The following is a 14,229-nucleotide window of genomic DNA, read 5'->3' as shown; positions in this document are numbered from 1 at the left end:
TAAACATTCTTTGCAGGAAGCTACATGCTTTTTTGTTTCAAAATGTTTAATTAAAAACGCTGGCTAGTTCCGAATGGGGGTGAATAATGGAGAATTGAAAAATAAGTTATTTGACATTACAGGAAGTGTAAATGTTATATTTATTAATGCAGTTCAACAATTATTCCTGTAAATGGATGTTTTGAAAATGAGAAAATGACCTACCTAAAAATTTAGCAAACATCCGTCATGCGCACAACTGATTTCCTAGTGATATGACAACACTTCGAATTATCAGGTAGGGGTCATCAAGTCAATGGGAAGCATGCTTGCATGACAAAAGTGAGTTACCGAATAAATGTACTCCCTCAGAGCAAATCCTCAAATTCGGGCAAAACCGATAGAGATATTCGGTCTAAATGAGGTGGAATGAAACCATTCTACCCACAATACTAGTTGTAATCCATAAGATGATAAGTACAAATGCGTAGTGATTCGTTTGCCTCCCTAGATAGCTGTTTGGCAGTAATGCTAATATGAATAAATATCATCCAGATTCGGGTATTTCGTTTAATTCGGGTAAAATTCAGTCTGCCTCCCCCACCCCACCCCACCAAAATAAAAATGGGACCCGGTACGCCTATGAACTTGCTGTAGTAATATGCGTGTCTATTACACACTTCAATGTTTTGACTGACAGAAGATTGACTCGATCGGGACCAATGGCGTAGGAAGGTGCAAAATGTGAAAATGTGTGTGTGTGTGGGGGGGGGGGGGGGGGGGCACACACACACACATATATATATAAACATCACTGTTGCCCCACCCCCTACCCCGCTTCCTACGCCAGTAGGGACTATCGGATGTCAATCAAAACATCGAAAGTGTGCAATAACCATATGATACATATACAATTCGTACATTTATGCGGTAATTATAACTTGTAATTTTGGACACTAAAGTGCGAAAAAATAAATACTGTGAAACTGGAAACGTAGGTAGCTATATATGTAATTAGTACGTAGGTAGGTATATATTTTATAGCTAAATAAACGTTTTGCGATTGTGCGTTCGTGCGTGTTTGCGTGCGTATGCATGTTTGGTTTGATGTATAATTATTGCAATGCATGTGCATGGTATTTATTGTTTGCGACAAAGAAGGACAACTATTTTATATAAACATGTTTCTAATATATCAGAATCTGGCGATTTATAAAACAAGAGGTTTATTTAAATGTCTATTGTTTTTTGTTTTTTGTTTTTTTTTAATTTCCTTTGTCAGAATAAAACGTGTAAGTACGTTACACGTTTTAAGAACAAAATTGCTCGCCATTTTTGTTGTTGTTGACCCAAATGGCAATTTTGTCTTAAATGGAATCAATAAGACTTCTATTTTTGGAATCGGCACCAATTTTGACATAAAGTAGACTTTCCTTACCTAAAATTCTGATTAAAGACATCTACCTCTTAGGCCCGATTTCTCGTTGACCGCTCAAAGCAGCTATGTTTAAACCTTCGGTCAAGATCAACTAAGCCTAGTTCATAATAAACCATGATTCATTTCAGATCCTATTTCACGTGCGAAATCATTATCTCGCTCAACTAAACCAGGCTGTTCCATGAAGCGAACATTCCATGTACCCCTTCATATGTTCATGTTTTGTTTCTTTTTGCCAGTAATGACAGCCCGTAGTAACAATTATACCTTATGTGAACGAGAAATGCTTATTTCTATTATTAGTGAACATAGGGATGTTGTCGAGGATAAAAAAAACCAACAAACAGCAGAAGTAACAGGGAAATAGAACGTGCGTGGACGACAATAACCACTAAATTCAATGCAATTCAAGGCACCCGAAATCGTACAACTAAACAATTAAAAGGATGCTTGAAAAAAGTCGCCGAGTCTTGCGTCAAAACAGCAAACATGTATAATATTGTTCTAAAGACTTTGCTAGAAAAGAGAACTGATTCATATTCTGCAGTTATAGTTGGATACTCTAGAAAACATACCGACTTTCAGACTTGCAGACAATCTGTATATTCAATATTGTCCAGATATATAAAAAAAAAATGTTTTGTTTAACAACACCACTAGAACACACTGATTAATTAATCATCGGCTGTTGGATGTCAAACGTTTGGTAATTCTAACACGTTTTCAGACGAAAGTCGGTACAGTTTCCATTAGTAGCAAGATATGTTTATATGCACTTTCCCACAAACAGGACAGCACATACCATGGCCTTTGTCTATACCAGTCGTGGGACAGAAAAACCCTAACATTTTAGTAACTCATTAAAGCATATTCAAGTAATAAAAAACACTTTATAACAAAATGTTAAAATATTTATGATCAATTTTCTAATTACGAATTGTTATAAATCTACATGTGACCTTGGGAGGGGTAAAAAATGATGCTAAACGCATGTGTTATAGATCTTTGGAAAGGTATTCTAAAGCATAACATGACAGGAATGGTTTCGTATTGAATTTCAAAAATAATATTTTATCACCCCCCCCCCACCCCCCCACACACACACTGCTGTTGAAAAATGTTTGTTTCGTAACATCTATCTCGTCTCCAGATAATGTATTCCCTGTGTCATGCTGCAATGACTAAAATGGTGCGACAGATAGCACGGTTTGCATTTGCTATACTCACAGAAGTTAAATCCGCACATACTATTTGAAATGATCCTGTTACAAGAAACCTCAACGTGACCAATAGTTGTTGCATAAGTGTAATGTTATGGCCCCTGTTTATACGTTGTAAGTGATTACGAAACATAATTTCCAAGTTGTGCACACCTTCTTTGGTAAAACGGAACCGCTGCAGAAATTCTTCGTCACTGTATACATCAAATGGGTTAAACTGTAATCTAAAAACACGCGGTATGTTGAATATACGCCTATTTTTTAGCATTATTTCCATATCGTCAACGTCCGAGACCGCCATATTTCCATGGATCAAGGCCTTAAACGCTCGATTTGGAGGTTTAACTTGAACCTGGTTCAAGAAGATTTTGATCCAAGATTCAAATTTGATTTGCAACGAGAAATGAGAATTTTAGTTGAGCCGAGTTTGAACCGAGTTTAAACGGCGAATCAGGTTTAAACCGGCGACGAGAAATCGGCCCTTAGACTAAGTCTTTTTGTCCTGGAGAGTCAGAGCGGGCTCCTGGACTGTGCCACCAGGAGAGCGTGCTTAAACCTTATTTGGATATAGGCACGTCAAATACGTATAAGTAAATAAGTAAGTAAGCCACAGTCTATAGATTTTGGCACACGCACCTGTTTAAAAAGTTTAAAGTTTGTTTTGTTTAACGACACCACTGCTTAATGAATCCATCGAGGTGGTTCGATCCTGCTACGCAAGCACCTCAAACGAGCACTCAAACGACTGAGCTAAATCCCGCCCCACGCACCTGTTTAAGATTCACTGGATTATTTGCTTGACGCCTCGTCGTGCCCTGTCCAAGCCTGGTGTGGTCTTTGCGACGGAAGAGGGTTTCTTCTTGCACCCTAAACGTCTTAAGTGATGCAAGTGACCTGTAACTGACACCGAATACCCACAGATTAAAATCAGTGTGTTGTCGTGTCGTTTAAACAATCATGCCTTTTTTGTCCGTTTTTTTTGTTTTACGTTCAAGTATTGAATTTATATCATTCTGTAGCCCGGGTGAGCCGCCGTTCAAGTGCTTAGACGTTAAATACCATGCCATTGATCATTATCGAGTTCGCTGATAACAGATATCAGACATATTAATCACTAATGCACAATCTACAGGAAGAAACATGTCAATACGTACGTATTTAACCGGAACATTGTTGAAAGGAGTGCTGCCGGGCTTCTTCGTGCAGTGTGTATTAGTGGTTAAAGGGGCATTCCTGAGTTTGCTTCAATTGTTAAGATGTTATCGACTAACAGAGATTTTTTAACGATTGTAATTACATATCAAATATATTTTTATGCATAAAATATCAGTGGCTGTATATTGAACGTGTTTCTGATCGTTCTAATATTTGTATTAGGTTAAATTTCATTTTATTTCCTGAAATATATTTTGAGCTTCTTACAAATATTAAGACGACCAGAAAGACATTGAATATACAGACACTGATATTCTAAACAAGAAAATATATTTAATATGTAAGTTTAATCGTAGAAATATTTTATTAGTCGGAAACATCTTACAATGCAGCAAACTCAGGAATGTCCCTTTAATATATATGAAATATGTGTTATAAACCAACTCAAAAATGATCAGTGTAATGGTATTTATCGTCAAAAATAGGGTTAGTGTTATAATAGAGAGGGAAATTTTCCTACCCGCTAGTAGGACCGGCCTCGGTGGCGTCGTGGTTAGGCCATCGGTCTACAGGCTGGTAGGTACTGGGTTCGGATCCCAGTCGAGGCATGGGATTTTTAATCCAGATACCGACTCCAAACCCTGAGTGAGTGCTCCGCAAGGCTCAATGGGTAGGTGTAAACCACTTGCACCGACCAGTGATCCATAACTGGTTCAACAAAGGCCATGGTTTGTGCTATCCTGCCTGTGGGAAGCGCAAATAAAAGATCCCTTGCTGCCTGTCGTAAAAGAGTAGCCTATTTGGCGACAGCGAGTTTCCTCTAAAAAACGGTGTCAGAATTACCATATGTTTGACGTCCAATAGCCGATGATAAGATAAAAAATCAATGTGCTCTAGTGGCGTCGTTAAATAAAACAAACTTTACTTTACTTTACCCGCTGGTAGGCAACAATTCCGTGTTTTCGCTATATAGTTATCTCTGGCCGAGAGAGCGATCACAACCGTCCAAATGTTCGTTTAGCTCCCGAACGGAAGAATACTTGATCTAAGCTTTCTATAACTTTTGAAACATTTCAATATTTAACGATACCTCAGAAGCGTGTTCAAGAAGACTGAGTATTTGCGGACGTTCGCGAACGTTACACAATCCTGAATTACCTTCGTCTGTCCGGAAGTACCAAACCCTTTTGAACACACCGCTGCATTTCGTTTAAAGGGACATACCCTAGTTTTTAAACACTAAAGCATGTCTTACTATTAGAGCCGTTTTTGATAACTGAAATCATACTTTACTTAAATTTTATTGTTTAGATTATCCATTTCTCTACAACCGAAGTGTTTCTGGTCATCTTTGTGTTTCTAAGACCATAAAATGCATTCTTCATATTTTTAAAAACGCATGTGCGTCTGAGAAGTAACGGTTATGGAGTCGTGTTTTAGTCTATTTTTAAGGGTATTTCAACATCACAGACTCCTGTTTCTCTCTCTCATTTTGTTGTATCCAAATTTGTTACAGGTTTGTAAATTAACCGAACTTAGTGTCCATTTTTACGGACTGAAACTAGGGTCTAGGTGAAAAATATGCCTTAGTGTTTAAAAACTAGGGTCTGTCCCTTTAAATTAGCGGTTGTTGGATATATTGAATACTGAAACTGGGTCAGTAGGGTCTAGAGCATGGAAGAACATTTTCCAGTTAGCAACAGAATACAAACATGCACTTTCCTCACAGATAATGAAACAAGGAAGGAAGGAAGGAATGAATGTTTTATTTAACGACGCACTCAACACATTTTATTTACGGTTATATGGCGTCAGACAACTGGTTAAGGACCACACAGATATTGAGAGACGAAACCCGCAGTCATCACTTCATGGGCTACTCTTTTCGATTAGCAGCAAGGGGTCTTTTATATGCACCATCCCACAGACAGGGTAGTACATATCACGGCCTTTGTTACACCAGTTATGGAGCACTGGCTAGAACGAGAAATAGCCCAATAGGTCCACCGACGGGGATCGATCCTAGACCGACCGCGCATCAAGCGAACGCTATACCACTGGGCTGCGTCTCGCCCCTTCCCGACAGATAAAGTATCACATACCATGGGATTGGAACCCAGTCTTTAGTCCGATGGATTTAACCACTACAAGATAGTGGTAGTTCCCTTTAATAACAAATACCATCTTTTTGTTTCTCATTATTTAAAAAATTACACACACATAGCCGTAGTTGTGGTAAGGTGTCGTTGGACATGTACTGTACTAGCATTTCATTTCATTTCAACTTATTGTCATGCTTATATCTAATCAGCGTTATGTCCGATGGCTCAACCACGACGCCGACATTCTTTTTGTTTTTCTGTCACATGGCAGGGGAGATAACTACTAAATGACCGTTCTAGACAGTTATAGATTCCCTTATTTTATCAGATGCTTCAATATGGCTTCAAATTTCCTCAAACTACTTCGGGGACTTTTTGTGATATTAAAATCGAGCCGAACATTTACAATAGAAGAAACCATTGTAGTAATACGTCACAATGTTTTCATTTTGTTCAAATATTATTGTCTATTCCCTATAAATTAATATAGTTTTATTAAGTCGATGCCGTACAGTTAAAGTGTAAAGTAAAGTTTGTTTTATTTAACGACGCCACTAGAGCACATTGATTTTTTTTTATCTTATCATCGGCTATTGGACGTCAAACATATGGTAATTCTGACACTGTTTTTAGAGGAAACCCGCTGTCGCCACATAGGCTACTCTTTTACGACAGGCAGCAAGGGATCTTTTATTTGCGCTTCCCACAGGCAGGATAGCACAAACCATGGCCTTTGTTGAACCAGTTATGGATCACTGGTCGGTGCAAGTGGTTTACACCTACCCATTGATCCTTGCGGAGCACTCACTCAGGGTTTGGAGTCGATATCTGGATTAAAAATCCCATGCCTCGACTAGGATCCGAACGCAGTACCTACCAGCCTGTAGTCCGATGGCCTAACCACGACGCCACCGAGGCCGGTGGCGTGCAGTTGGACGGAACGTAGTCCAGTGGTAAAGCGCTCGCCTGGTGCGTTGTCGGTGTAGGATCGATCCCCGTCGTTGGGGCCAGGGCTCATTTGGTTATTTCTCATTCCAGCAAGTGCACCACGACTGGTATATCAAAAGTCGTGTTATGTGCTGTCCTGCTTGTGGGATGGTGCATATAAAAGATCCATCACTACTAATGGAGAAGTTTAGCGAGTTTCTTCTCTGAGACTGTATGTTCGAGTTGCCTAATGTTTGACATGCAATAGTCGATGATTAACAAATCAATCTGTTCTAGTGGTGTCGTTAAACAAAACAAACTTCAACTTTTTTTTTGCAATACATGTACATTTTGGATCGGCGTAGACGGGATTTTATATTTGTGGCGGTGGTGGTGGTGGTGGTGGTGGGTTGTGTTATGGGGCAACGTGCAAATATAAAATGTGGCGTGAATAAAGGAAATGCTATTTGGGTTGGAATACCCTCCCCATGCCCCGCCCACCTTCCACAGCCACGCCAGTAGTACATTGGGGGTTAAAACCAATTCTGTAATAAAAAATATATATAACTGATGGTTTTATATAAACATTAAGGATACCTTATTTAAATATTTTAAATTTCATGTGCAGGGCTCGGAATTAAAAAAGTGCCGTCGGTGAAACGGCCCATCAACGGAAATGTTTTTAAAAGCGATTTGTGTAGCAAATAAAAGGTTATTCTGTTGCTTGTAGACATATTTCACATGTTCAAATGTTAAATACTGACATACAATATACACCAGGTATATACATTTTGCTGTCGTTGAGGAGCTTTACCGACTGTAGTAATTTTTATCCAGTGGCAGTGGCACAAGTAATGGCGATGCTCCCGACCTATGGTACTTTATATTCAAGGACGGCAATTGCCGTCGGTTCCTGATTTTTTTTTATATAAAAGTAAAGTTTGTTTTATTTAACAACGCCACTAAAGTACATTGATTATTTATCTTATCATCGGCTATTGGACGTCAAACATATGGTCATTCTGAGACTGTTTTTTTTTTTAGAGGAAACCCGCTGTCGCCACATAGGTTACTCTTTTACGACCGGCAGTAAGGGATCTTTTATTTGCGCTTCCCATAGGCAGGATAGCACAAACCATGGCCTTTGCTGAACCAGTTATGGATCACTGGTCGGTGCAAGTGGTTTACACCTACCCATTGCGCCTTGCGGTGCACTCACTCAGGGTTTGGAGTCGGTATCTGGATTAAAAATCCCATGCCTCGACTGAGATCCGAACCCAGTACCGAACCTGTAGATCGATGGCCTAACCACGACACCACCGAGGCCGGTCTTTTATATAAACGGTGCCACATGTGTGAGTTGAAACACTGGTTACTTAAATTTTGTTGGTAAACGTTACACTTATTGGAAATAAGAACTGATTTCATGTATGGGAACGTATAACATTATATATCGTACATAATTAAATTTCCGTTATATTCATTACAATATAACGTCATCCCATTGGTCTAGCCGTAGCAACGGGAATTTTTCAATTCTCGACGAATGATAAAATTATGTTGTCAGGGAACGTCATTTTATATTAGTAATTTGTCTTACTGAGCGTTATTGTTGTAACCAAAAACATAATTCAAAATAAAATATGAACTTTTAATGTTATTATTATAAAGTATGTTTAAAATTTAACCTTAAATATTGTGAGTAATTTCTTTTACGTTCATGGAACCGTGGACTGGCGATGCCAGAACATGGATCCATGGTGGGCGTGCCTGAATCGTTCTGGATAGGGGCACGAGAAAATAGTTCCGATTCCGATTCTGGATATGAACAAAAAACATTATCCGCAAACTTATGTGAGAATGGCTTCGCCGATTCACACAGTTTGTGGATAATTTTTTTATTCATTCCTCGATGGACGTAAAAGGAATAACAGACAATCTTTAAAGGGACATTCCTGAGTTTGCTGCATTGTAAGATGTTTCCGACTAATAAAATATTTCTACGATTAAACTTACATATTAAATATATTTTCTTGTTTAGAATATCAGTGTCTGTATATTCAATATGTTTCTGGTTGTCTTAATATTTGTAAGAAGCCCAAACTGGATTTTGTCTTCAAATAATTTCGTACGTACGAAAATAAAATGAAATTTAACCTAGTACACATATTAGAACGATCAGAAACACGTTTAATATACAGCCACTAACATTTTATGCAGAAAAAATATATTTGATATGTTATTACAGTCGTTAAAAAGTATTTTATAGTCGATACCATCTTAAAATTGCAGCAAACTCGGGAATGTCCCTTTAAATAGTTGAAACGTTGATATTTTGTGTCGTCAAATGTAGGTAAATGATACTCGCATTCTTGTGAGGTCGCAAGGGCCTTGACCGTGGTACTTGTAAATATACATTACAATAGAAGTCAGTAATGTTGAAGCGTGTTCTGTCTATATCTTATAAAACAACAACAACCCCCCCCCCCCCAACCCCCCCCCCCCAAAAAAAAAAAACCCCACCCCAACAAAAAACTAAACAAAAACAAAACAAATTAGAACTACACATTAGTAGTAATTTAAAGTGATATCAACATGAATCGGTTGATTGATTGAAACATAGTTTATTGGTTTTTAAAATAACAAATGGATTAGGCACAAGTTGTACAACTTACTAAGCCTTCTCCATAATACATACATGTCACGATAGTATTATATTTTTGCAATTTAAATATGAACAGAAATAAATATTATTGAAAGAGAGAAACAAAGAAAGAATAAAGAAAACAGAGAAAAGACGCAATAAAGTGTTCAATGCGTTCAATAATTAGATAGCAGTTTTGTTAAAAGATAACACAAAACACAAATAGGGCATCGCAGTGATTACGTAATGGCTCGATATGGGGCCTAATTCAATAAACTCTCGCAACTTTGCGATCTCGCAGTGCAGTGCTAAAAGACTTGCAAAGAGGATGCTTTGTTGTCTAGCAGAGCCTAAGAGACCTTTGTGAATTAGGCCCCAGGTTAATGTCTTAGATCAGCAACATTCACTTGTATTATTCCCCAAAAGCATTAATCTCTGTTGTCATTTTATCATAATACGTTTCTGAATTATGCTTTACACAAATATGGATTTTTGATTTTATAATTGTTATATAGATCTGATCCACCGCTCATTTCATTTCAATTTCAACTTATTTTCGTGCTTATATCCAATTAAGGTTCAAGCACGCTGTCCTGGGCACACACCTCAGCTATCTGGGCTGTCTGTCCAGGACAGTAGGTTAATTGTTAGTTGGTTAGTAGTTAGTGAGAGAGAAGAGGGTGTAGTGGCCTTACACCTACCCATTGAGCCCTTAAGAACTCGCTCTGGGTTGGAGCCGGTACCGGGCTGCGAACCTGTACCTACCAGCCTGTAGTCCGATGGCTTAACCACTACGCCACCGCGGCCGGTCCACCGCTCATAACACTGTTATTGTAAAATGTTTGTAGTGGGGATTGATTTGGCGTGAAGCAACCTTGAGTTTGCTGAAATATAAATCTGAACGACACAACCGTATTCCGATATCAAAATCGTATCTTTGCACAGGACAGAGTCGAAAGGACGTTAGGCACTCGTGATTGCTTCGAAGATCCACTATTAGGTGCTCGTCCTTTGGAGGACCGCCACTTTCCTAGGAGATGCGTAACAGCGTGTGTCATCCCTCCTGACAAGAGTGAAGCGTATCATCAGCAACACGTATATGAAAGTTTAAAAATCACAAAATACACCCAATTGCGTTTGCGATTCAAAACTGCGCGATTAAAGACCAATCCAGGAATCTCAAGGCCTCGTAGCCCCAGGAGATTAATGCTTTACACACATCTTCCCACACTTCCAAATTCAAATCGTCAGACATGTTATATGACACGAATAGAATGTTTGTCATACATGATAATTGATTTTTCTTGTTATTTTTTTGCAGGCACCATTCTATGTAATTCAAGTGGAAGGAATGGGTTTTAGAATAAGCAGCAGCAGAACAACAATACGAGAGAGAGAGAGGAAGAGAGACGGCAAAACCTCTTAGCATCACTAAAACGAAAGCGGTATGGCGTTTAGCCTAATCATAATACAGCACCTGAAAAACTTCAGGTCTAAGGAGTTCATCTACTACTCGACTCCGCTTCTGGTACTGATGCTGCCCGTTTTCTATTACATCTACGTTGCAAGCATTCAGTACCGTAGTCTGGCTTTGAAAATATTCAACAACACCCGGGTTGTCCTGAAAAGTGCTGTTGAGAACCCCGACGGCAGCTATGACGTTGTATTAAACATTCCGGAATCTTCCGAAAGACTTGCCGAGCTGCTGAGAAGAGGTCGTCTGAATCCGGAGGTGGAGTGCAGGGGACAATATGTGGGTAAGGTACCAAAACGCACGCTGTATCCACTGACGTCGAATTCCCCATACGTGATAAACAATCCCAGTGTATGTACAAACGTGAGTAATTTGAAGTTCTTAATTATTGTTCACAGTGCCACGGAGAATTTTCAGAGACGTAGAATAATTCGAGAGACTTGGGCAAACAAGAATGTGTTTACGAAGATCAATTTAAGGATAGTGTTTTTGTTCGGTCTGACAAAAGTGAAAGCCACACAGGAGTTGATAGAGAACGAAAGTATCGTCTACGGCGACGTTGTTCAGGGGAATTTCTTGGACACCTACCACAACCTGACCCACAAGGGCGTGCTGGCGTACAGGTGGACTCAGGACTTCTGTCAGCAGGCCGAGATGATTGTCAAAGTAGACGACGACATGTTTCTCAATGTCTTTATTCTCCTGGAAAAGTTTTACCCCAAATTCAAATCGAAGAACCGTTCCATTTCTTGTCATTACCGTAAAAAAGGAACGAGTCCAATAGTGAGAGGGGCAAGCAAGTGGCACGTGGACGAACACCTGTTTCGCGGTTACTCCCACTACCCGACCAACTACTGCAACGGCTACCTCGTGCTGATATCGCGTGACATCATCCGACCGATGTACAGAGCGTCATTTCTAACGCCGTTCTTCTGGGTGGATGACGTGTATCTGTACGGGTTGCTCCCCGACAAGGTTGGGAACGTGAAGCATGAGGACATTCGCTCGAACATGACCTTAAATTCAAATCTAGGTCTCAAGTGCTACACCGAAAAGAAAAACTGTACATATTTGGCGGTGAACACAGGCAACAAACAGGACGTCGTCGAAAAGCTCTGGTATGCCGTGTTGTCGCAGCTCAGTCCTGCCATGAAGAAGGAGATAAATCCTATACTCCTGTCCTAACAAAAACCACAATCTGTGTATTTGTCAATGGAAACCGCGATACCAGGGGCCTAATTCACAAAGGTCTCTTAGGCTCTGCTAGACAACAAAGCATCCTCTCTGTAAGTCTTTTAGCATTGCTCTGCGAGATCGCAAAGTTGCGAGAGTTTAGTGAATTAGGCCCCTGAAAATAATGCAGCAGAGTGCACGCTTCAGATCTCTCCAGGCTCAAATTTCATCTCATTCTGTTATATGGGGGGGGGGGGGGGGGGGGGGGGGGGGGGGGGGGGGGGGGGGGGGGGGGTGGTGGGGGGGGGGGGGGGGGGGGGGACGTAGGCTAGTGGTAAAGCGCTCGTTGAATGCGCGGTCTGTTTGTGATTTATCCACGTTAGTGGGCCCATTGGGATATTTCTCATTCCAACCAGAGCACCACGACTGCTATATCAAATGCCGTGGTATGTGCTGTCCTGCCTGTGGGATGGTGCATATAAAAGATCCCTTGCTACTAATGGAAAAAATATAGCGGGTTTCCTCTCTCAGCATGTCAAAATAACCAAATGTTAGACATCCAGTAGCCGACGATTAATACATCAATGAGCTCTAGTGGTATCGTTAAACAAAACAAACAAATTTTCAACTCATTCTGTAATTATTTCGTCGATGGATGAGGCCTCTATGGACTTCCTGCACCCACTGGACTCCTTCGTCGTCTGACATCTATCACACGCCGAAGGAGTCGAGTGGGTGCAGTGGATGCTTTCCAATGCATCTCGTCAGTACCAGAGGAGACCACAGAACGTCTTTCTAAGTGGTCAGACACACAATTTCTGGAACATCGATAGGAAATGACAGTCATAAGGTGTACATGATCTCACTGGCCTCGGCGGTGTCGTGGATAAGCCGTAGGATATGAAGCTGGTAGGTACAGGGTTGCAGCCCGGTACCGGCTTCCACCCAGAGCGAGTTTCAACGACTCAGTGGATAGGTGTAAGACCACTACACCCTCTTCTCTCTCACTAGCCTCTAACAACTAACCCACTGTCCTGGACAGACCAAAACTGTATTTAGCTTTGATAATCCAAAAATGAAAATGAACTGATTTTCTTGTTTGTGTAAATACAATTTAATAAATTGCAATAAATTGTTTTGCGTTTGTTCTACTTAATTATATTTCCATGTAGACCCCATAAAAGGGCGCTTTACCAGAATTGGAACCACTGATGTTTGACGTCACATGTGTACAGAAATTAAGTACGATCACAAAGAATGTTTTCCATGAGGAGCACTCACTCAGGGTTTGGAGTCGGTATCTGGATTAAAAATCCCATTCCTCGACTGGGATCCGAACCCAGTACCCACCAGCCTGGAGACCAATGGCTTAACCACTGCGCCACTGAGGCCGGTAGGTAAATTGAAAGTAGCATCATTAAGACATGTTCTAGTTCAGTTCAGTTCAATTTTATTTTCGTGCTTCTATCCCATTAAAGTTCAACCAAGCTGTCCTGGACACACAACTCACACAACGCATTTAAAAGAAACAACAAAAACACATATATGCACAGTTCCTGAACCTAGTCTGAGTTGTTTGTGATAGCATCGTGGGTTAGGAAAGTTATGTCTTGTATCACTCTCTGCCACTTGAATCGTTAGTGAAACAATGTTAAAACGTAATATGCAAACATGAAAGTCTAAACATACTAAACGTAAGTTTCGCTTCCTTATTTTATCACCATATCATATATCAGTGATATTCTACATGAACGCGATGACGTATATGTTTATGTGTGTATGTGTGTGCGTGTCACGGTGTATAATATGTATGTATGCCTATTGTATCCACGTATGCGCGCACGCGCGCGCGCGTGTGTGTGTGTGTGTGTGTGCACGCGCGCGCAATGAATGTTATTCGACAAATTAATGTTACAAATTTGTATTTTATTTATATTATTACCGGTGTATGTGACCATCTAAAGTGTTACTATACCAATTACAGCATATATCTGTATACACGAACACAACATCGCCGTATATTGCATTAGGGGCCGAAACGTCTGGGGTCAAAACGGTTTGGGGCCGAGCATGTACTGGGGCCGAAACGTCCCGACACCTATCTAATTCAACTTTCT

General features: G+C 40.2%; 1 protein-coding gene across 1 annotated transcript in view; it reads left to right on the top strand.

The window, feature by feature from the left end:
* Nucleotides 1-12,355, top strand: part of LOC121375199 (beta-1,3-galactosyltransferase 1-like) — a 32,412-nt gene extending 20,057 nt beyond the window's left edge. Inside the window, exon 2 of the mRNA XM_041502497.1 lies at nucleotides 10,787-12,355. Coding sequence (XP_041358431.1) covers nucleotides 10,913-12,124 — 1,212 coding nt within the window. The 5' untranslated portion in view covers nucleotides 10,787-10,912 and the 3' untranslated portion in view covers nucleotides 12,125-12,355. The remainder of the gene's footprint in view (nucleotides 1-10,786) is intronic.
* The last annotated feature ends 1,874 nt before the right edge of the window (nucleotides 12,356-14,229 follow it).

This window comes from Gigantopelta aegis, chromosome 6 (genome assembly GCF_016097555.1).
Source record: "Gigantopelta aegis isolate Gae_Host chromosome 6, Gae_host_genome, whole genome shotgun sequence".
In the NCBI taxonomy this organism is placed as follows: domain Eukaryota; kingdom Metazoa; phylum Mollusca; class Gastropoda; order Neomphalida; family Peltospiridae; genus Gigantopelta; species Gigantopelta aegis.
Note: the sequence above shows the minus strand (reverse complement) of the source record. Positions and strands in the feature narration are given on the sequence as shown.